Here is a 24540-nt window from a genome sequence, read left to right as displayed (position 1 = left end):
GGGAGTATGCTTTTCACATAAGAGAGGATGCTGTGTCTGAGTTTTAGCATTCAGCAGAAGCCAAGTCACGTGATTTCAGGCAGAATACTAGTCTGAGCTGCTTAACCTTCACTGGAATGCTGTATGATCAAGCCCTGTTGAATTTCCTCTTTTCTGTCAGACATTGAAGACCTGAAATGCTGGGTTGATACTGAGGGTCTGAAGCATGGCAGTCCTCTGGAGTAGAACATGTTAGGTTAGACAGGCAGAGTGCAGAGCCTGATGCTGGGATGGGAGTCAGTGGTCTAGGGCATAAGTGGAACAGTAAAACAGATGAGAAAGTCTTACCCAGATCCTTCCTGAATGGTCCAGGTGGAGAGGCAAATCCAAGTATGAGATGAGAGTAGAGAAAGCAAGATCTGAGTCTGTGGGACATGCATTGGTATGGAGGATGGGGCCAAGGGCAAGGCCTAGGGACAGCCTCTGTGTATTACTAAAAGCATAGGCTCTGGAGCCTCTGTGGGACGCTGTGGTAAGAAAGGGCTTTGTTAAGCAAAGAGGGAAAAAAATGATTAAGATGTAGTTCCTGTCATCCAGAAGCTCTGACTGATGGAGGTGCAGATACAAATAAGACATTCCAATTGAAAGTTCTAAAGCACATGCTAGGGATAGGCATAGGAATAGGGCAGCGTTGGGGGAGGTCGCCCAACCCAAGGTCTCTGGAAAAACTCCTGGGAAGAGATAATGGCTAAGGTGAATTTGAAGGTAAAGAGTTAGCCAGAATAAGGTTCATGAGAAATCCATTCTTGGAACCAGCACAGCTTCAACATAAGCATAAAACAGCATGTTGTGCTTAGTAAAGTAGAATATAAGGAGAAGCCAGAGAAAAAGCTAGGGAGGAGGGCTCTGCTGGATCTGGAGGCTAAGGAGCCTGGACTCCATCCTGAAGCTGATAGGAAGCCACCTAAGAGTTTTAAGCAAAAGATTCACATGGCCAGTTTTGTGCTTTTAAATAGGTCACTGGCTGGTAGGGGAGAGTATATTAAAGAGCGCCAGCTGGAGGCTGAGGGAAATCTTTAATTTAATGTTTCTAAGTCAAAGGTCAGTTATGCTTAGGTAAAGTTAATTAGGGAAGATTCATAAATGTGAATGATGACTGATAGATCCAAAGCTAAAATGAAATGTTAACATTTGTGCTCCTATATTCAGTGAGCCAACTTCCGATTCTCTATACTATAAAAGGTGATGTGAGTGGGCATGATGCCTTTAAGGGCCCTTCCAGCTTTAGCTCTCTAAGACTCAATAATTCTATTTTTCTACTTAGGGCATGAAATGGATGTTTATGTCATTGCACCCCTAGGAGAACATATGCTTTGGGTTCTGCTTTCCTTGTGTCAGAGTGGGCTACACAGAAGTTTGCCATTACCTTACCTGTTCTCTTTGTGGAAAACACTCTATTTATCTGATGGTTGTATTGGATCAGGATCTATACTGGAATCGGGGCCACTGCATGGCCAGGATCAGGGTTTATTGTGTGGCTAATGTCAGGACCTAATTGATGACCAAGATTGCTGCTCAATCTATGGTTATGGAGATGAGAAATTTATCAGTTAAGGTCTCTGAAATCATGTCTTTAGACATATTACTGTAGTGTCTGCTCAAATTAGCTGACAGAAAAATTGTACTGAGGCACAAGGACATGGGAACTCAAGGATTCTACTAGTACTGGCTATACCAGTACTCTGTATATCCGAAAGCTAGAAACAAAATGGATACTCCAAATCTCCCAAATCTTCAGAGCTTACCTCCAACAGAGCTCTAACTCAGATTGCTGTTTTAGTGTCATCTGCTTCACGACTGAAGGCTCCTTAGGGGAGGGAGCCCCACTGTACTTATCAGTCTTTATAAGCTGTTATTCCCCACCCATTTTAATTGAGGAATTCTTTAGTTACAAATACTGTGCCAGGTATTGGAGTATAGAAGTGAACAGGTCACACCCAGCCTCTGCCTTCATGCACCTTAATATCTCTCCAGTGATAAGAAAATAGATACTATTATAGGAGATGAGGATCAAAGACTACTAATAGGGCAAGAGAGTAAGAGTCCTAAACAAGTGTGGGATTAGATGTTTGAGATCTGAAAGATAAAATGTCATTGAACAAAATGGTATAAGTGTTATAAGTAGGGGGAATAGCTTTTGTGTTAAAACCTATCAGTAAAAGAAATTGGCCTATTGATGGAATCAAAAGGCCAGTTTGATCCTTGTGATAGAATTGTTTTGTATCTTCACGGTGGTGATGGTCCCACGAATCACATGTGCTACAATCACATAGAACTAAATATACACACATGTAAACAAATGAGTACATGGAAGATAGGTGGAATATAAATAAGGCCAATGGATTTTAATAATGCCAATTTTCTATAGTATGTAAAATACTACCATTAGAAGAAACTGGGTAAATATTACATATCTTTGGATTGTTTTTACAAGTATATGTGAATCCACATATATAAAAATAAAAGTTTAAAAAGAAGGAAGAGAGGATCAGTGAGTAAAAGGAAAATGAGAAGAACAAGGTGGTGGCCAGTCTGACTGATACAAAGAGAATAAAGGAATACCTAGCATGAGGGGCCTTTGAAAAGTCTTATTCAAAGTGTAACATCATCGGGTGTGTATATGAGGAACTTCACTCTGGTTTGGAGAATGCACTGTGAGGGGCAAGATTAAGAGCAGGGAAATAACAATTGATTAGGAAATAGATTTGAGAAATATTTATGTGCAGAATCAATGAAGTTGATGAATAAGAACAGAGGATAGGGGGAGTCAAAAATGACTCAGGTTTCTAATCTGATCTGATCATTGTGTGGACAATGGTATTTTTATTAAAATAGGGGACACTTAAAAACAAGAAAGGTTTGAAGAGATGCATTTCGAATGTCTGAAATGTCCTCAAGACTTCAAAATCCAGGTGTCTAGTGAGCAGCTGTGTGCATTTAGAGCTCAGGAGAGAAGCTTACACCAGGTGTGTGAGTGCACAGAACAAAAAGGCCAGAGACCTAGGGAAAAATTCTGAGGACTTCTGATATCTAAAATGGGGGTTAAGGGGCCTACCAGAAAACCTGAAGACTGTCAAAGAGACAGGAAGAAATTCAAGTTTACTGAAGCCAAGAGGTAAAATGATTACTGGAAAAAGACAAAGTTGGTGGTATGAATGATCCTGAGAAACCAAACAAACAAAAAAAAGCATCCTTGAGTCAGTAGGTGGGTCATTGATGACTGCTGAGAGCAGGTTCAGTAGAGACAAAGGCCAGAATGCAGTGGGGTTGAGCAGTGAATAGGAGGTGAGCAGATGCTGATGAGTGTGGACAACACTTTCTTTCAAAATCTTCTGCTTGTGAAGAGGAGGAGAAAAGGATGTAAAGGAGAGGCAGGGATGGGGAGAGGTTAGTAGCTGTTGTTGCGTTTTTGAGGCCAGGAAAGTCTTGAATATGTGTGAGTGCAGACAGGAAGGAGCACTCTAGGAGGGAGAGGCTGAAGATCCACAAGAGAGTACAGGTCTTGTCACAGGGCAGATGCACCATGAACAACCAGTGTTTTCTGAAGCAAATGAGCAGAGAGTGTTCCTGTGGGTACAGTTTCTGGGTTCTGTCACACCCCACTAGCTATTCTAAAAATGTTGCTGTGCTTCCTCTTCTTGCAACAGCTGGACCATTAAGAGCTACACAGAAACCACCTTTTCAAATTCTCTAGAGAAGATTCAATTGCAGATCCTAGCAAAGGTGCTTCCTCTCTGAAGAGCATGTGTGGATGGAATGGCCACTTTTGTGTAGCACCTAACCCTGGCTCCCAGCACAAAGGTGCAAACCCACAGCAATAGCAAACAGAAGAGATTTCACCATGGCTTCTTACCCACCAACTCTGTTTGAGCAGTCCACTCTCAGAGAACCAGCTAGGCAGAGGGCACACTCTCACTGACGACCTTATGCCCACTTCAAAAATGCAGTAAGGCTGATTAGATAAACTAAACGGTTTGAAAGAGTGTGCTTAGAGATATAATGCCACTATATTTCACTTAGACGCCTCTTTCAATGTCAGCCACTCCTTCTCACCAGCTCCAGCTACTCAGGGTGAGGTATTTAACTTTCTTGTTTAATAACAGGTAGCAGATCATGGGATTGTTGTGAAAAATAAAGTGAAAGAACATAAATTTTAAAACTAAGCATATATAGTATTCTTATTAAATTCAGATTTTCTTCCAAGAGTCCAAATTCTCTTTCTCTCACCAAGTGCCCAGGCCTTAAGACTGAGGACCAAATGGGCTGAAGAAGTACCTGACATGAATAAACCTCAAGATATCATCTATTCCTTGAGCAGATTCTTGTTCTTTTGTTTTGGGATCCTATTATAAAACAGCTTTCAATTTAATGTGTGAAATGAAATCCAAACTAAATGTTAAATTGAAGGTGGGGTGAATTTGTGAGAAAGATGTTCTGCGAGTTTGCTTTATCACAAAGTTTCTTTAAATATGTGCTCCCCTGGTGCAATTAAGCATTTGTTTACAGATCATTAATTATCTGGCAGAGAGGCCTGGCTGGAAGGAATATGGCCGAGAGGCACAGCTGGAGAGTTGGAAGCTTATGCCAAGTGAGAATCCATCAGAACCAGAGATAGTAAAACTCAGAAATGATTGTGTAAATCAGGGATGAAGAGGAAGTCCATTTCCAAGAGTTGAGTATGATGGCACTAAGAGACCCTAGCTAGGCTACTCTGGGGGCTGGGGAATAACTCGCCAAGTGAGAGAAGTCATGGAAACTAGAAAGGATCTAGTTCAATTTGGGACATTTTGAGTATGAGGTATCTCTGGGACATTGAGATAGAGGAGGGGGTCTAGAAGGCAGATGAATATCAACACCATACCCTAACAAGGCTTAAATATTTGTAGTCTACAAAAAAAATTCTAAAAACACTTCACACTTTTCTGCCTCTGCATACACTGGACTTTCTAGCCTGCATAGCCTCTCACACCTATTCATCCTTCAGGTATTAGGCCCAACCAGCCTCTCCTGGAAGCCTTCCCTGCATCCTCAGACAGGCACAGGCTGCCTTCTTTGGAGACAAACCACCTCTAAGAATGCATATTTCCACCCGCATGGATTCTCCCAGGAAGCCTTCCTGATTTAACCAAGATGACATAATAAAGTGTAACATGCTCAGCTCAGGGAACTGGATAACTTTCTTCTTCTATTGCAATGAGTACATTTGCTCCCCAGCCAATCTCTTAGTTATATCAGTTTCTTAGGGCTGCCACAAACTGGTTGGCTTAAAACAACAGAAACTTATCCTCTCACTATTCTGGAGGCTAGAAGCTCAAAATCAAGCTGTCAGAAGAGCCTCTGAGGCACTAGATAGGACCCTTCCATGTCTCTTCCAAGTTTCTGGTGGTGGCCATTGATCCTTTGTTTTTTCTTAGCTTGCTTGCAGTTACATCACTCCAATCTCTGTCTCTGTCCTCACATGGCCTTCTCTCTATGTGTCTCTGTCTTCCACAGGGTATTTTTCTCTTCTTATAATGACATCAATCATATTGGATTAGGGAAACCCCAATGTTCTTAATTTGATTCTATCTGAAAAGACCTCATTTCCAAATAAGGTCACTTTAACAGATACTGGGGTATCAAGATATCTTTTTTGAGAGGAGGGTCACAATTCAATCCATAATACCCATGAAAAAAATTTTTCCTGCAGGATGATGACTGTTGTTTGTCTCTGTCTCACTACTTGGTATAGGGTTTGGGCCAGGATATAGTTTTTGAATGATTGACCATAAGCCTGTGTTTTTGATATCAGTACTTTTTTATGTTTTGTGAATATCGGGGTCCACTGTACACAAAGATCTGTGCTATATGTTTTCTGTATGATCTTTCATTTAATTTTATCAAATGTCCTAGAAATCGTCTCCCTACCCCATAGATGAGGAAACCATATAAAATTTAGAACTATAATTTAAACTTGAGTTTGGGTGATTTTGAGCTCAGATCATTCTGCTACATTCTACTGCTTTTTCTTTTATCTTTGTTTGAGTGAAGTCTCTTTGTAAGACTACCCCAATTTCTTTCAGGGTAAACTTTCCCCCCTCCAAATAGGTTGGGTTCATGCTTTGGTCAGAGTGTTAGAGAATCAACAACATCCCTTGATAGGTGTGGGGGCATAGAGTGTAAGTACAGAAGAGCATGGAGATGGAAATAGGATAAGCTCTGAAAGGCAGGTGACACTTAAGGAGAGAAAATTAGCAGGTCCTTTTACCACCCTCTCTCCAGCCAAGAGAGCCTTCTTCCAGTGCTAAGCCTTGGCAATGTTGAATTATATGCTTCTCTAGAATTAGCTAAGCTAATGCCCTTGGAGTTGACAAGATAACCTTTATTAAAAGCTTTCCCTATAATCAAGAGAAAGCACTGCAGTATAGGAAAGAGGAAAGGCCCACAAGAAGCTTGGCTCCAGTTCTGATTTGGTCAATGATGAACACTCAACTTTGGATAAGTTGTTGTCCTTCTGGCTTTAGTTTTATAGAACAAAAAGTTTGAGCTATAAGTTCTCTGAAGTCACTAGTCTAGGTTTCTTGCTTCTATAGAATCTGTTTCTGTTTTATGACTCTATTTTAAGGTGTTTGTTACAATGCCAAGAAAAGTGGAAAAAAGAACCTTCAGGATGAAATTTCTCTATGCCAAGGAAAAAGATTTTTTTTTCCTTTTTTCCCTTTTTTGCATGCAAAGCTCAGCTTTGCTTCTCCCGTGTCTGTCTTTTCATTCTGGTAACCCTCACAAGTTTTCCCAGTGGCAAAAGCACTCTCTGGCATGATCTTTCCTTGATACCAAAAAGAAGTTAAAAACATGTGGACAGTTCTTGCCTGGCTTCTATGCTGCTAAATCTGTTATGTTCTCTTGCTGTGACCCATCCAAAAAGAGAGATGGAAGAGAAAAGGGTGTATAGATCAAGATTGTTTAGTTTAGGGGCAATTTTCAGCCCCTTTGCCAACTGTAAGCACAGTGATTTCACTTCCTACTCTGCTTTCAGATTCTTGAAAATGTGCAGGCCCTAAGTGAACATTTTCTGGCAAACTCTTTCTTCTTGGATAGACATTGAGCATATCAAGAGGGAAAAGACACCTTGTTTTTTGTGTAGTTGAGGCTTGCCTCCACCTGGGGTGGAGACAAGTCAAAGAGATAGAGTTTTAAATATTTCGTCTTTAAAGGTCATAGCAAAAGATGGGTTGGCTTAGAAAAGAGAGTGTTCCTCTTGCCAAGAGTCCATGTTACAGCTGTCTCCTGAGCTGGTGAATCTGCCTGCCAGAGGCCCTCAGAGTCCTTCCCCAGTGACTTCCCCAGGGAGCCTAATGTCTCCCTTCCTCTCATTTTATGAATCTTCTTTTCCTCTTATTCCCCAAGGAATCAGGGAACAGGAATTTGGATTTTTGATCAGGTAGCCCTGACTCTACTATCATTAGTAGCAAGAGGAGCTAGCCTACCAGACTCTGCATGGAGTTGGTGATAGGAATTAACATACCTACTGAATGATCAGCAGTGTGCAGAGACCACTGGGAAATATAGCAGGTGAGAACCACATGGATTTCATACCAGGCTCAAATCCAGTGCATGACTTGGGCTCTCACTTTCCCTTTTTGAACCTCAATAGGTGTGTCTCTAGAACAGGGATAATAGCATTCACTTCCTGAGGTTATTATGAGTATTGTATGTGAACCATCTGACATTACTAGGGACAGAATAAGAAGCTCAATAAATTTGTAACCTCTTCTTTGCCTCTTCTTCTCTTTTCCAAGTATTATCTCATTTAGTCCTCTCAATAATCCTAAAAGACATTTCATTTTCCCATTTTATGTATAAGGAAACTAGTTCGTGTGTTTCTCTACTGTATTCCAAGTATTAAATAGAGATTCTGGCATATTGTAAGCCTTCAACAAATCATTCAATAGTAAATGAATGAATGAACAAGTAAGAGTCTAAAGGGAGTTAAGAGTTTTGCCAAAATTTCCACAGCTAGTGTCTTGGCTAAGTTAGGACAAGGCAGGGCATCACAGAAAAATTCATGCAAGGAGATAAGAAGAAAATCCAGAAAGGGAAACAGAAAGGCAACACATAATTCATCCTTTTTATGATTGAGAACACTGTGTTTCACAATTCCAAAGGCATGCTTTAAATATGCAAAATCAGGACACGATTATAAAAGCAGACAATAAAATCCTGAACTCAACTTAAGTCCCCAAATGCCATAAAAGTAGAGATCTCGGTGAGATTCCAGTTTTCTTAAATAAGGCAGACCGTCCCACTGGCCAGGAAGGGATGGTGGGTGGCCTACATGCAATGATACTGCCCAGCCATCAGGGACAGAGGAAATAATACTTGACCCCAAATTAACTCACCCTAGAGATCTGGCCTTGTTGTTACCTTGTGAACTTCTTAAAAAAAAGTAAAATAGAGAATCTATAAGACAAAACTGAAAAAGACAACGGCAATATTAGGAAACCTACTATGTGAGAGGCACTGTGCTTGCCAGACACTTCAACTGCACTGTATCAATTAAACATCATGACAACTGTATCAGGTTCTCTCTGACAGGTCAAACACCTGAGTCAGAGATTTCCCCAAGGTCCCACAGCACCTTGGTAGTGGAGCAAAAATGGAACCCGAAACTGAGTGCAAAGCCCATGCACTTTTCACTTTTGGAAAAGTGCTACCTTTCCAGAATAGATCCCAGAGCCAGAAGCAGAGCTCAGTGACTGCAGACCGTTCAGTGGACCACCAATATGGCAGGGCACATTAACAGGCTAGGAGGTAGGATCCTTTCAGTTACTTACTCTGCCTACCAATTAAGAGAAACGTCTCTGTAGCCGCTCTTCCAGAATTCCTATGTACCCATGTGGATCTTTTTCCTGTCCATCTTAAGTCCCAGAAAAAAAAAAATACCTTGCTCTTAGCAGAGTATCTCTTTTTCATTTATTTTTGCCATATATTTTTCAAATAAAAAAGTTGTGCCTGATAAGATAGGGCTTTGATATTCTAATACTCCAAAACATCCACTACCAGCACTAAAAGAATAAATGAAAAAGAGCTATTCAAACAAAATATAAGCTGGGCACAGACACACATAGCTGTAATCCCAGCGGCTTGGGAGACTGAGGCAAAAGAATCGCGAGTTCAAAGGCAGTCTCAGCAAAAGTGAGGTGCTAAGCAACTCAATGAGACTCTGTCTCTAAATAAAATATAAAATATGGCTGAGGATGTAGCTCAGCGATCCAGTGCCCCTGAGTTTAATCCTGGTACCAAAAAAGAAAAAAATGTATCCTTTTGCCATCACAGAATAAAACCTTAGAAGTCAAGAGCTTTTAAATTTTTGATTGGCATTAATAGGTGACCATTTTTTGCTACTAAATAAGTCTTGAATAAACAAAAGTAAGTCTTTGTGTTGTGACTTGGTTTATACTCCCACATACCATGACATAGGATGTAAATATCAAGGGACTCTTGAGTACTTCTTGGAAAGTGAATGATAGTACCTGCCAGGATCTTACCTGGACAGAACAAAGGGGCCTGGCCATCCCTGAAGAAACTCTGAGAATATATGTTCCAGCATCTCCCCATCCTAGCCAAAGGGCACAAGACCTCTCAATGAGGCAAGATTAAGACTCAAAGGGATCTAGAATTGGGGTAGAAGTGCAGGGGTGGGGCTCTAGAGCTAAATGGTTTACCTTGGATTGAATCTTGGCTCCACCATTTACTCCTCTGTGACCTTGGGCAAATAACCTAGCATGCTTTGATTTTCTAAATGAAACTAAGCATGATACAGTATCTGTCATCACCCAGGATTGCCCTATGAAAAATTCATGTAAAGTCTGGGGCAAAGCAAGCATTCCTTAAATGTCCGTCCCCTGCTATTATTCCTGTTATTCTGGTTCACCCAATCAATTGCAGGGTGAAAAACTTTTGTAGGCATGGGAGGAAATTGAACACTTCTCAAAGAGATTGCTTTGGAGCTGATTCCTTTTTGAGGGGGACTCAGAGAAGCCTCTATCCCCACCCTGTAACACTAGGTGATTACCAACTCCCTGCCCACTACTAACAGAGGATATAAAACAAGAGGAATCTGCTTGATCAGTTGGTAACCTCAGAGAGCTTCAAAAATTCAGTTCTCTGGAATAGAGAGGCCATAATTTAAGAAACCCTAGAAAATGCCCTTAAATCTTGAGTATTTACAGGATTATTGGTTACTCAAGATATGAATGCTTGGGATAATAGATATTAGAATTTCCCATAAGGTCTAGTTTTTGGATATCTAGGTAGAAACTCAAGCCTCTTGGAGAAGGGCAGCAGAGACTTAGTCCCACAGTCAATTTTCAGCAGTTCACTGCCTTGGGAAACTGAGGAAGGTCAGCTTCCAAACAGCTATCGAAATCCAGGCTTTGGATCAAAGAAACACAAGTTTAAGTCTTCTCTATGTGGCTTTAAACAACTTCTCTCACCTCTCCAAGTCATAAGTTTCCTTGTCAGAAAAATGGAGATAATAATTGTACAGACCTTATGGTGTATTCTGTAAATAATAAAAGAACTAATATATTAAGCAGCCAGTATGGTGCCTGTCATGAACATCAATAATTGTTAGTTCTGGGCTGGGGATGTGGCTCAAGTGGTAGCGCCCTTGCCTGGCATGCGTGCGGCCCGGGTTCGATCCTCAGCACCACATACCAACAAAGATGTTGTGTCCGCCGAGAACTAAAAAATAAATATTAAAAAAAAATTCTTTCTCTCTCTCTCTCTCTCTCCTCTCTCTCAAAAAAAATAATAATTGTTAGTTCTGTCTTCATTGCCTTTCCTATGATTTTGTGTTGAATTTATGGTGTGGCTACGAGACATACTTAAGAAAATAGTCCAGAGTTCATAGTTCTTCTATAATGGCTACTTCTAAGATGACTTAACCCTCAGAATGGTATTCTCACTTGTACCTTTGACCCAGAATGGTAACCTAGAGTTATCCAACAAAAACATAGGAATAAATGACAGAATAGTCATACTCTGGTCCTATAAGGGCCTGTGAAGGGCAGGCATTTTGAGTCACTGGATGAACAGAGGCTGAACAGAGAACTAACATATGCTCTTTGAGGGAAGATAATTCAAATAATATTGGAATCAGTAGAAGACTAGAATGCTGCAGGGATCACCCTGAATAGATGTTTATAATGACTTCAAGCTAACAGCAGAGCGAGAAAGAATTCTATCCTTGTGGAATGATGCAGGATCACCATCTTGTTTGCTGGGAGGCCCATTGTCAGTAACTTTCCTTATACTATTTTGTCATTATTGGCAAATAATGACATATTAGTGTATGTCAACTATGTGTGATGTAAATTTGACTATTTTTCCTTTCTATGCATTTTTCTATAGTTATTTCCATTTTGTTCTCTCTTCATATTTTTAAAAACATTTTGAAAATGTTGTCCTTTTTAGTCATGCAAAGGGAAAACTAGAAAAGGGGTTTTTCTTGAGCCTGATTGTGAGAACCAGACATGTTGGGGACATAGAAACAGAGAGATACTTTCAAAAAGAAGATGAGACAGAGGAACTAAATAGGGCTCTTGGTATTCCTCTCTTTTCTTGCCTCTGGGGGTCTCTTTCTTTTCCAGGGTCTATGTTTTATATACATACTCTTTCAGTAAGTGCTTATTTAAGGTCTTCCATATGCTAGGATACAACAGTGAGGAAAATAGATAGGGTCCTTTTTCTAATGGAGATTTTGATCTATTGGCATACACAGAATAAATACATAATTATGTACTGTGATAAACTCTAAGAAATCTAGAAATCATCCAAGTATGCAACACTCCAAGGGAGATCAGAGCCAGGGAGGACTTTCCTGAGGAAAAAACACAGAATGAATGAATTTAAAAGGGGAATCAGAAGCAGCAACTCAAACCAGTTGGCACCCAATTGAAATTCAGGATTGAGGCAAGTGCATTTTTCCAATGTAGCCCCATTTTTTTTTCCTTTCAAAACCAGTTCAAATGTTGTTCCCTCATGACAATCTCTTCTGTTCATCTTCTTTTTGTTTTTCTTTAAACAATGGGAATCCACTTGTTTTGTGTTGCTTACATAGAGTGCACACTGCTAGAGTAAAATGATGGGATTTAGATCATCCAGCTGACCAACTCTCATTTGTGACCCACAGGAGCTCATAACGTAGCCACAATCTAGTTTGTTGGGCTTGACTGTGGTTGGCTTGAAGTTCAAGCCAAGATGCACATTCACAAGTCTTCAGGTTGCTATACATGTTTCTGCAGTTTACATTTTGTACAATGCATAAGTTTTTATTTCTTCTAAAAAATATTTAACAAAGTCAATTTGAAAGAATTAAAGGCCACAAACACAATATTTTGAAAGTGTTTTCTGCAGGTTTGGCCAAGACCCATAGCCTCAGAGAATCTTAAACATTTGAGATCTGAGAGCTTCTTTGGTAACTGTGACCTGTGACTACAGGTTATACATTAAAGAGGAAGGCACTTGGATAGAGGCATTCTGGGGTGCTTCTTGGAAAATCAGAGGTATTGTTTAGCTTACTATAGTCAATTTTACTGAATTAAAGTTTATTGAGCACCCTACTCTATGTAAGAATAGGGACAAGAACTCTTATAGTAACTATAATAATAATTATGTAATAACAAAAGTAGCAACTATCATTTCATTGAAGACTCACTATGTGCCACTGTGCCTAACACTTGACATGCATTATCTCATTTAATACTCATAGCAAAACTAGGAAGTTGTATTAATATTCTACTAAAGAGATGATGCTTGGTGAGCTTAAGAAACTTGACCATGGTACACACATAGTATGGTAAAGCTTCCCATAATAGACCATAATTTGGATGCAGAGCCTAAAACTATAATATACTGTCTTATTTTTAAATCACATGTCAATTTTCAGATGAAGAAATTATAACTCAGAGATCAAATTTGCCTGATGTTACACAGACATTTCAGAAAATTTTCCCAGAAAATAGTAGTAATATCTAAGACTTGATAAGACTCTCTGATATGTTACCTTAAAATATTATAACTCAGAGGTGCTCAACTTTGTCTAATGTTAGACTAATCTGGGGATTTTTCAAAACAAAACAATACCCATGCCTCCTTGGACTCACTAAATCCAGATTTCAGGAAATAGGACCTAGGATTGGAATACCATTTAAGTTTCCCTGGTGAACCTGCCTTGGTTACACAATATCATCTCAGGTGAGAAAACTGGGACTCAGGGAAGTAAAGATAATAGAAAAATCACTGGTGGGTATCAGGGGTTAGGGGTAGAGGGGAGGGTGAATAGGTAGTGCACAAAGAATTTTTAGGGCATCGAACATACTCTATATATCGTGGTGGACACATGTCATCATACGTTTGCCTAAATCTATAGAATATATACCACTGAGAGTGAACATTAATGTAAGCCATTAATGGTGATAATGATGTGTTCATGTAGGTTCATCAGTTGTGACAAATGTACCTCTCTTATGAGGATGTTGGAAATGGGTAGGCTACATGTATGGGGAGTAAGGGGCATATGGGAAATCTCTGTGTCTTTCTCTTAGTTTCAGTAAAACTACTCTGAAAAAAAAGTCTTTAAAAAATGTAAAAGGGAGAGACTTGAAAAGGAAACATTACAGGAAAAAAGGCAAAATCATGAAAAAAATGTGATCAATCATTAGCAGAGAGGTTGAAAAGACACGCTCCAATTGCTTTAAAAATTCACAGAACCCAGGTCTCCTTAAAATAGTTTTGCAAAGTACATTGAGAATTCCATGCAGTAATGTGAAACATAAGTCCCACTGCTGCCACTGAACATGCTTCAGCTGGCTTAGCCAAAGGAGCTTGACACGAACCCAAGGATCTGCAGAACTCAACAGGAGAGCATAATGGAGACGCAGACGCAGCTGAAAAGCTGCCCCAGATGTGTACATTTTCTGCTCCATTAAAATGACTTGGATGAGAGGCAAAGTACATTTGGCACACAGAAAAAGAGAGCCAGGGAGGGGTGGGACAGGACAGGCAGCCTCATCACAGGCTTCTTCTCCCCACGCTTGCCTCCCCTCCAGGCTTTCCCCACACTGCTAGGGCAAGCTGACTAAAATGAAAAAAAAATGACCATGAGCTCTCCAGAGCTCCCTAGAGCCAAACTCTTCTGCGTAAGACTCAATTTTCTTGACTATGTCAGGGGGTTAATAACCTTCTTTTCAAGGATTTGGTGTGAAATTTTATCACCTATAGACAGTGCCTAGCTTGCATGGTCACAGTAAACCTGGAAGGACAAGCATATATTCCAATAATCATCGCTGAACCCAGGTCCTATTAGGAGAGATAGGTGAAGGAAGTGAAGATGTCTGTGCACAAGACAGACAAGATCCAGGGGAGACAGGAGCCGGAATTTTCCCATATCTGAAGGGCTGACACGAGACTCTGGTAAACCTATTCTGGCAGCTACAAGGTGAAAGACTCAGTGCAAGGAAAGATCTTTCTAACAGCTAGCAGTATCCAAAAGTTAAGGGATGGCAGTAAACTTCCTGACATCAGAACTGTATCAAAGGCATTTGAATGACCATTTGGCAAGAATGTTGAAGAGAGGATTCAACCATGATTTGGTTGAAGTTGATGATTTAAATGGCCTCTTTAAGTTAGGAATTTGTAGTTTTGAACTATCTTTGCTTGCCAATGGATGAATCACCAACATCTTGAGTTTCTGGGATGGATAAAGCCTGGGGCTCTGGTCTCTGGTCCAAGCAGAGGTACTGTGACTCAGTTTTCACCCAGTGGGGGCAGGGGGAGGCACAGTATGGCACAGAGTGGTTCTCCATGTGACCTGTGTCAGTAGATTGAATGTGTGAGTCATACAGGAAGCAGAAACTGGATGTCTTTGTTGTCCATGGGTGGTGTCTCTGAGCATCCTGTGCCAGCCATTGCTTCTCCATAATCCATTCTGTAAACCTATATGCAAAATGCACTGGAGTCTGTGTGTATTTGACTCTGTTGGCATCCATTTTCATTGTCTGTTCTTTTCTTCTTTTAAGGTTCTTGGGAAATGGAACTACTCCCTTATGATAATGATTTATGTTGACTTGGGCAAGGAGAATTTTTTTGAACCTAAGGGTACAGTGATATTTAATATGTTCATGATTATTTTGGTCAGGAGTGGAAGCAATGTTTGGCCCTTGGGTCACTGGGGATGGGAAAGACAGAGTTGGGATTCAGCTCCAACTTTGAAAAGGAGGACTAGGCTTTTAAGAACAACCCTGGAAGTCATCTGTTATTCATGCTTTCTCTGTGTCTCCTTTTAATACATTTGTTCTATAAGCATTTGCTCCCCAGCCCTAGGCTAGGTACCTGAAATGCTGAAGTTACTAGAATTTGCCTTAAAGAGCTCTCATAATAGAGTGGGTATAAAAGGTTCTGAAATAAAATAGTACAAAGAGGTCTGCCTGAAATCTGGTTATCCATATAGAGAAGAATGAAACTAGATCCCTGCCTTTCACCCTGTATAAAAGGCAACTCAAAGTGGATCAAAGACCTAGGAATTAGTACAGAAATTATACAACTGCTAGAAGAAAATGTGGTGTAAACACTACAACATATAGATGTAGGTGATAACTCCCTCAATTGGACTCCTAATTATCAGGAAATAATACTAGGAGTTAATAAATGAATGGCATCAAATTAAAAAGCTTCTGCACAGTAAAGGAAACAAGAGCATAAAGGGAGAACCCATAGAATGGGAGAAAATCCTTGCTACCTATTCTTTCAACATAGGGTCAATATCCATAATATATAGAAATTCAAAACACTTATCTTCAAACATAAGAAAAACACAGCTAATAAATGGGCAAATGAACTAAACAGACACTTCTCAAAAGAATAAATATAAAGTTAACAAATATATGAAAAATGCTAAATATCTTTAGCAACTAGGGAAATGCAAATAAAAATCACCCTGAGATTTTATATCACTCCAATTAGAATTGCAGTCATCAAGAATACCCGGGCTGAGGGCTGTAGCTCAGTAGTGAAGCACTTGTCTTGCAAGTATGAGGCACTGGGTTCAATTCTCAGCACCACATAAAAATAAATAAAAGACATTGTATCCATCTACGACTAAAAAATACTTTTAAAAAAAGAATATCAACAATAAGGGCTGGGATTGTGACTCAGTGGTAGAGCACTTGCCTTGTGTGAGGCACTGGGCTCAATCTGCAGCACCACATAAAAAAATTAATAAATGAAATAAAGGTATTTTAAAAAGAATATCAACAATAATAAATGCTAGAGAAGATATGGATTTACACTGTTGGTGGGACTGTAAATTAGTACAACCACTATGGAAATCATATGGAGATTCCTCAAAAAGCTAGGCATGGAACCACCATACCACTCCCTGGTATTTATCCTAAAGAATTAAAGTCATCATACTATAGTAATACATGTATTCCCATGTTTGTAGCAGCACAATTTACAATAGCCAGACTATGGAACCAGCCTAGGTGTTTGTTGATGAATGGATGGATAAAGAAAATGAGGTATATATACACAATGGAGTTTTACTCAGCCATAAAGAAGAATGAAATTATGCTATTTTCAGGAAAATGGATAGAACTAGAGAGCATTATATTAAACAAAATAAGCTGAACGGAGAAAGTCAAGAGTTGTATGTTTTCTCTCAGACATAGAAGTTAAAGAGAAAAAATGGAACTAAAAGAAGGGAGACCAGCAATAATGAAGGAGACCAAGGGGAGGGAGGAGGAGAAGGAGAGGTGAGGTACTGGGAAGAAAACTGACCCAATTATATTGTTATATTATGTGCATGTACAAATATGTTAACAACAGATCCTATTAAGACAACTAATTTTAACCTACCAGTGAAAGAAAAATCTGGAGGGAAAAAAGAAAGGAGCAGGGAAGAAGAAAGAAAGAAAACTATGCAGAAAACTATTTGAGTATGGAATGGTTAGGAAAAGCTTCACAAAAGAGATGAGATTTGAACTGGTCTTCACAGTAAGTTGAGGTCACCCTATACACTCTGTGAGGAAAAACTTCAACAGAATGAGGACAGAGCAAGCACAAGGGTTAGGGACCTGCTTAAACATGCTGTCTTGGGAAATGTCAAATAGTTTATAGTATACTCTGGAATGTACTATGTCCAGAAAGGTGATGAGAGACGAAGCTGGTAACATGTTTTGGGATTGACCCTCATTTAGCTGCAGGGAGGAGACTGGCCTTGGTGTACCTGAAATCATTTTGCAAACACTATCTAGAACTTCATGGACTTTTTAATAAACACTTGTCGATTCTGCCTGATCTGTCTTGTGAATTATCAGAAATCTTACTACACATTACATCCACTTGACCACCATAGAAATGAATTCTTAAAATAAAAACTCACTTAATATCAGCCAAAATAAATAATAATAAGGAAGGTAAATATGTTGGAACAACTCATGAGTGGTGACTCTCTTTTCTACAAGTGTGTGGGGCAAAATGATCCATATCTGCATCAGAACAACTTCATGTCTGGTTGGCACTGCATATATACCAGTGGGTTGGTTTGAGGGAATTTGATCTGATTTATTTGGATCTGAGAGCTATGTGTTGGTATAGCATAAAGTACTCCCCAGATCACAGTGAAATAATTTGGGAGGTTTGACATCTTCTTCATCATTAGTGTAGCTGATCTGAAATGTGAGCACAGTCCTTTAATTTTACAATGTTAATTTTTTATTATAAAGTAATATTGTATGAAAACATAGACATGAATATCAGTATACACACTGTAAGAAAATAAATATAAGAGTACAATGGAAAACAAAATCACCCACCAATACTAGAAACTCACAGAATCACTGACATGTTGGTGCACTTTGTCTTTTGTTACAGGTTAAATTCATTAAAATGATTTTTAATATAATATTTAAGTCTGCTACCTCTATTAAGCCTTCTTCTATAAGAATACTTTTCTGACTATAATCTCATTACTAGTTATGTTTTCTTAATACTCCCAGACTAGATTGTTAAGGTTGCAAGGAGGGGGGAGGTGTGTTATTCATACAGTAACCTAATTTTGGCAAAGGAATCTGACTGAGGCTCAAGTTCTGATACACTAACATTACAAGGTCCAGGAATCCAGGTGTTTGTCCTTTCTTTTCATCTCTATATCCCAGAATCTGACATGCAGTGTATACCTAATGAATACTGATTGCTTGAATAAAAGAATGAATGAGCTAGGCAACTTAGTGTGACCTGCCTCAAAATAAAAAAAATAAAAATAAAAGGACTGGGAATGTAGCTCAGTGTTGGATTGTCCCTAGGTTCAATCCCCAAGATGGGTTAATGTGGATTTTTACTTATTCTTTTTCATCCAAGGTTCATTGAGACCCTCCGAGCTAGGCAATGTGGATCTAAGTAGCAATATTTGATACAAAGCCCACTGAGGCTACAAGTGCAGAGCCCTTAGTTTCTTCCACTGATACATAAGTCTTGTGGGGAGTGAGAGGGGGAGACCAAGTTCCTGTCTTCCCACTGTTAAATTAGGGATAGAGTAAAGACTGTTATTCCATGGAGTAGTGGAGTAATATTCCTGATCTCCTGAAAGTGTTCCAGCAATGTCTAGTCTCTACCACAGCCCCCAGAGCCTTCTACTCCTTGCTTCAGCCCACCTGGTCCTGGCTCAGGGGCAGGCATGCTGTGGAGGAGTATCTCTGTTGCAAAAGACCTTAGGGAAGAGGGGTGCCACTGCTCCCTTAGTATGAGAGCAGCCATTCACAAGCCCTCCACCACCCCAGCCAGCTGGTCCAACTGGAAAGCCCAGATAAGTTTTAGTTCTGGCTAAAACTGGTTTGGCAGCTTTGGGGGTATGTTTCTGGATGACTGACCCTCCCCACAGCAGGTGCTGGCAGTTTTGCCAAAAAAATAAAAAAGAAGAAAAAGAAGAGGAAAGGGGGGGAGGTGTGGGGTTGTGGACTAAAGAAGCTGAAGAGGGTGGCTAAATTTGAAAGACTCCAAACTTCTGCTCGCTTGCAAGAAGTGCAAGTTTACACTTTAGGATTGCCCCCACGCACTCTCGCTGCATTCATTTCTCACACACTCTCCTTTGTAAGGCAGTTTTGTTGCAATGCAATTTGTTTTGCACCGAGATCCTTGAGGCTATATAATTCTAGCCCAGCGCGCGAATTTTAGTCAATGCTTTCCACCGCACCCCATGCTATTTGTTGTTGTTATTTTTTTATTATTATTGCAATTGCATCTCTCCGCTCTTTCCCCGTCCCTACCCGAATCGCGCTCCGGCTGTGATTGCTCCGGTCTGACTTTGCGAGCGGCGGTGCGCTTCCAAACCCCCCTTATCCGCCCCTCGCCCCCCTCTCCCCCCTCCCTCCTTTTTCCGCGCCCAGGCGAAAGCAGCCGATTGGCAGAGCGGTGCTTTCAGGAACAATAACAGTGGGGGGAGCCCGGTCCCGGGGAGCCGCCCCCGCCCCCCGGCCCGGCAGCGCGGCCCGCGCCCCCCGCCGCGACCCCACCTCTGCGCCCGCCCAGCGGGCTGACCAGCCAGACCGGGGCCCGCCCCCGGCGCCCACCATGTACGCCTTTGTGCGGTTCCTGGAGGACAACGTCTGCTACGCGCTGCCCGTGTCGTGCGTGCGCGACTTCAGCCCCCGCTCCCGGCTGGATTTTGACAACCAGAAGGTGTACGCGGTGTACCGGGGTCCCGAGGAGCTGGGCGCCGGGCCCGAGAGCCCCCCGCGCGCCCCCCGCGACTGGGGCGCGCTGTTGCTCCACAAGGCCCAGATCCTGGCGCTGGCAGGTGAGCGAGCGGGCTGGGAGGGACGGTGGGACCCGGGCGGGGGCCAGATGGGAAGAGGCCGGGCGCTGGGTAGAGGGGGCCTGGGGAGTCAGTGCTTGCTCTGGTCTCCTCCTCCTGCCTATCCGGCTTCTCTTTAAGGGATGGAGTGTCTGTAAGGGACCAGACCAGTTAAAAAGACCACAGGGTCCCCTTTGTCTTCCTGCTTCCCTGACACTCCCGCGCTGTCAGTCTGCCTTCATCTCTTCATCTGTCTGTCCTCTTTCTGATTCTTTGTATTCTCCCTGCTGCTTCACTTTCCATTTCTCTCCCTGCCGGTGTGTACCATCAATGCTCTCTCACCTTCTCTCTACCTGTCTCTGTTCCTTCCTTCTCTGCTCCTTTCTGTCTCAAGTTTCTCAAGTGGTCTCTCTCCCTTTAAGGCCCTTAGCATCTCCTAGGAGTGAGGAGTAAGACACATATTGTTTGATCTTTAAGTGGGAATCTCTCCTTCCCAAAGGAATCTGTGGCATCCTTGTCCCATCTGGGCCCTCATTAGACTGGATAAGGAAGCCTTGAACCTCAGTGCACTAGGCACCACTCTCCTGCCTTTCTCCAGTGAGGTAGCAAAGGTAAGGAGGAAGAAGCTCTAAGGCATTCCTCAGCTTCCACATCCATCTCTGAAATCACCCACAGGCTCTCTGAGTGAGAGTTAGAAGCCAGGAAAGAGCTTCTAGGTCAGGTTACCACAGGACCTGCCCTCCCTGCTTACTCAGGGCCTGAGACTTAGGCAAGGCAGGTGGTCTCATCCTCATTTGACAGAGGATGACACTGAAGTTCAGTTGGTGATAGGACAAGACCAGCCCTTGCACCTCATGTGCTTGTGCTGAGAGGCACCTTTTCCTTTGTAAAGAGAAGACAGCTGGCCCTCTTTACAAGCTAGTTCTAAGAGGCTTAAATGCAGACTTGTGGGCTACAGGAAAATATCACTTCCTTTTGGGTAAGCAACCTTTTAGCTGCTGCTGGTTAAGAAGAATGTGCCTTACTTAGAGTGGGCACACACAGTCACTCACCCTACCTCCTACTTAGAAGAGAACACCAGGGTTAGGAACAGAAGGGAAGACATTGTTTTGTAATTTGTAGACCTTTTCTATTTTTTCCAGCTTCCTTTGCTTCCTCCCATTTAGCCTAAAAGATGAACCTCATATAGTGACTTGCCCAGGATCTTGTGGCAAGTTAGTTTAGTAGTATAGCAGAGCTCAGCCTCATGACTGTTTCCTGTCCACCACCTTATGTTGCCTCTGCAAAGGAGGTTTGAGGGAGTGGAGCCGAACTGTATGCTGATCAACAACACCTCCTGGGCCTCTTTTTGACAAGCTGTAATCTTTTCACCTGCCTTGTAAGCCCTGGGGCATAGGACTATAGGCCCACCTACCACCAGACACCCCCAGAAATACTGAGCAAATGGAAGTAGGGTTTAGAAAAGGGAACCCTTTGTAGCTGATTAGGTTTTATTTTGCTGTTTTGTTTGTTATTAATTACTAAAGAATGAGATTAGAAATTTATTCCCCAAGAAGACAGGCCTGAAGAAATTGTAACTAGGTTATAAACTTAGCTTCTTTTTTTGCTAAAAGAAAAGAAAGCATGCTTTTTGATGATTGTGTCATACTCCTGGATCTGAGAGGGCCCCAGGACAGTGGAAGGAATGTATGTCAGAGGAAGTAAGCGACAAGGGCTTTAGTGTGTAAAGGCTGGCTTCCTCCTTTGGAGATTGTTCATCCATCCACCCATTCATTCATTCACACTGTGCATGGCCCTCCAGGCTCTGCAGACAGACCATTTAGGCACATGGCAGCCCACACCATCTCTGATTTTAAAATCAACATTTAAAATCTGATTTTTAAAGTCCTCCTAAGTCAGATACTCATACTTGTCGTCTGAGAACAACAAATTTTGAACCTGTAAACTATTCATCCTTCAAGCTGAAATGTTGATTAATTTTTTTGGATTATTAAAAAAAATCTAGGCAACATCTAGAAACTATCAGAATATATACAAAGGAGTGCAGCACTCATTTGAGCAAAGTAAGATAGAGTGCTTCCCACTACCTCTCAATTTTTTCTTGGGAGAAGAAAAAAAATGTGATGTTGACTAGACCACATTTGGAATTCCAATCACCTGGTTAATTTTTATATTGAAGCTGCTGCCCTGGGTCCTAATTGGAAGGACCAGGGTGAGTTTGACAATTTATTTATCCTGGGAGAACTCTCCTGTGTGCCTTGGAGTCCCATCTTGACATAAACTTGGTGGTTCCGAGAATTGCTTGCAACTTCATCTTAAAGAGTTCATCTGGCATCTCCTGGACATAAATACAGTTGTTCTGTGGCACGAAGTATGAGGAGGTGATTCTTCAAGGGGAAGGCAGAGGTGGCTTTATGTAAATAGATTTCTATTAATTACTCCCTCTCTGGCTCCAGTAGAATGGTTTCAGAGGTAGCAACAGGGCCACTTTATGGCTTTCAAGTGAGAAGTATCTTTCTTAGTATTTGCCCAGGCCAATCCAGAACTGTTTTAAATAAATGTACCTCTTTTTATTCCCAAGAAGTGTCAAAGGCCAACTGCTATGGGACTTTGTACTCTACCACCCGCAGTGGCTTATGCCATGGCTTCAGTTGTGTTGGACCCTAGTGTATGGCTCTCTTCTTACTAAATTATAATTCTAGTACAAGGAAAAATAAAGTCCCACCTTCACTGACAATCTTTATATGTGCTTGTATCTCTGTTAGTCCTCTTGGAGACCCTTTGGTAGATATTGCTATGATTATTATTTCCATTTTATAGATGAGAACACTGAGATGCAGACATTTGCCAGGTACATAGCTAATAAATGGCAGCCAGAAATGGAGCACAGATCCTCCAGGGTCAGGCCTCTGTTTGGCAGTCTCCTTGGTAAAGTAGCTAAGGTTCCTATCAGCCACATAGCATGGCTTGGAATGAGGAGAAGGAAAGAAAATGCTGTCCATGAAGCTTACATAGATAGCTCAAGGCCATTTTTCAAAACAGAGGACAATCTTAGTTTCTGAGTTTTCAATCCCACTGTTCTTCCTCTTCCTCTGCTACCAGCCTCCATTCTACATATGCCTCTTTGTCCTACCCTTCAGTTGTCATTTGCTTGAGGAAATCCTCTCAAAAGAACTCCTGTTCCCTCTACTGGGAACAGGAGCTGCCTTTGAACTGTGTGATATCTCCTCACACTCATTTATTTTGCCAAGCAGGTTGTAAAAGTAAGAACCACCCTTTTGGAGAGCTGGCCATTATCTAACTGCAATCCAGCCTGTTCATGGTATCGGCATTTGTGGTGTTAGGGGCTAAAACTGGTTCCTCTAGGCTTAGTCTTAACATTCTATATTGTTCTCTGTGGACACCTATATTATTATTGTTGTTTGAGTTCAATAAATTCTCCTTGTGGTCAAGGGTTCCCTTACTACTTCCTGTAGGCCAACCCAGTGCTTTAATAAGTGATACACCAAGGCACTAAGCCCAAGGCACTAGGATGAAAATAACGGCAGGACCCAGGGAGGACAGGGGTGAATTTTTCAAATTCAGCTATGTAGTGTTGTGTGCAGGGGGATAGTCAAATGGGCACTATCTTCATGGGGTGTGTTGTTTGGTCACCCCAACATATGCAATAATAGGGGTAAGAGCCTGGCAGTAGGGAAGGATGCACAGGGAAGGAGGCAGTTCTAGGTGGGTTGGTAACTTTAAGTTTTTCTTTTCTAGTTCCACTAGCACTGCCTCAGCTCCTACTCGTCTAAACCAGCAGCCTTCAAATTGATCACCATGTCTCAAAATCCATTTTTCAAGTTGCTTAATTGACAACTTTTCTTAGAACCTTCTGTAGCTCCTTATTTCCTGCTGATAAAAGTTTCAGAATCCCATAGACCAGCCCCAACCCCAGCCCCACCTTAATTCTCTAGCCTCACCTACTCTTCCCCTTTGCCCTAGAAATGTGGCATTTCTTGCTACTCTATGAACACATCCTCAAGCACTCCTTTGAGCCAGCCAGAATGGATGGATCATTGTCTGATAAGGGACCTCTGCCTAGTGGAGCTCACCTTCTAGTGGGCTCCAGCCCATTGGGTGCTATGAGAAAGGAGACCTTGCCTCTGGGGCATTCCCTATACCTCCCTCTGACCTCATGTGAGGGCAGTAGTCTCTTTTCATTTTGTTTGTTATATATGGATAGATGGATTATAGCATCTTCTGACTGGGCTGCCCTCCATGTACCTCTCCTCCTGCCAGACGGTGAACCCCTCCAGGACAGGGGCCTGACTTCCTTATCTGGGCATTGCAGAACCCAGAACATAGTCCCCACTGGTTGGGCTGTATTGAACTCCTACACATTAGGGAGATAAGTGCATTTTTATGTTTAGGGAGAGGAAGTAGAGGGGACAGGAACCTCTGAAGCAGCAACTTGTTTTTTAGAACAGAAACCTGCAACAGGATTTTTGAGGTTTCATTCAACTTTGTTCATCTGGAAAAAGTCAACATTCTTTATCACTCCCTCAACTAAAAGAAACCCCACACTCGGGAGAAATAGCTTCCAAAGCCACGTTCTTCTTGCTTTGGTAATTTTAGCTCATTCAGGGCTCAGGTCCCAGCTTGGCATTGTCAGTCCAAATAGATTA

The 24540-nt window shown here is 41.5% G+C and overlaps 2 protein-coding genes across 6 annotated transcripts in view; both read left to right on the top strand.

The window, feature by feature from the left end:
• The window catches only part of Agbl4 (AGBL carboxypeptidase 4), a 1323233-nt gene that overhangs the window by 1056291 nt on the left and 242402 nt on the right, over positions 1–24540 (top strand). The window lies entirely within an intron of this gene.
• The window catches only part of Bend5 (BEN domain containing 5), a 46668-nt gene continuing 41577 nt past the window's right edge, over positions 19450–24540 (top strand). For 2 of the 4 annotated variants that reach the window (XM_021720343.3, XM_021720327.3), the window contains exon 1: positions 19737–19876. Coding sequence is in view for 1 of the 4 variants with exons in the window: in XM_005318015.5 (XP_005318072.1) it covers positions 19651–19876 (226 nt within the window). In the remaining 3 variants the exon portion in view is untranslated. Of the gene's footprint in view, positions 19877–24540 lie in introns of all 4 variants that reach the window. The other 2 variants (XM_005318015.5, XM_021720351.3) reach the window with 2 other exon arrangements.

Source organism: Ictidomys tridecemlineatus, chromosome 11 (assembly GCF_052094955.1).
Source record: "Ictidomys tridecemlineatus isolate mIctTri1 chromosome 11, mIctTri1.hap1, whole genome shotgun sequence".
Taxonomy (NCBI): domain Eukaryota; kingdom Metazoa; phylum Chordata; class Mammalia; order Rodentia; family Sciuridae; genus Ictidomys; species Ictidomys tridecemlineatus.
This window is presented reverse-complemented; position numbering and strand designations above follow the sequence as displayed.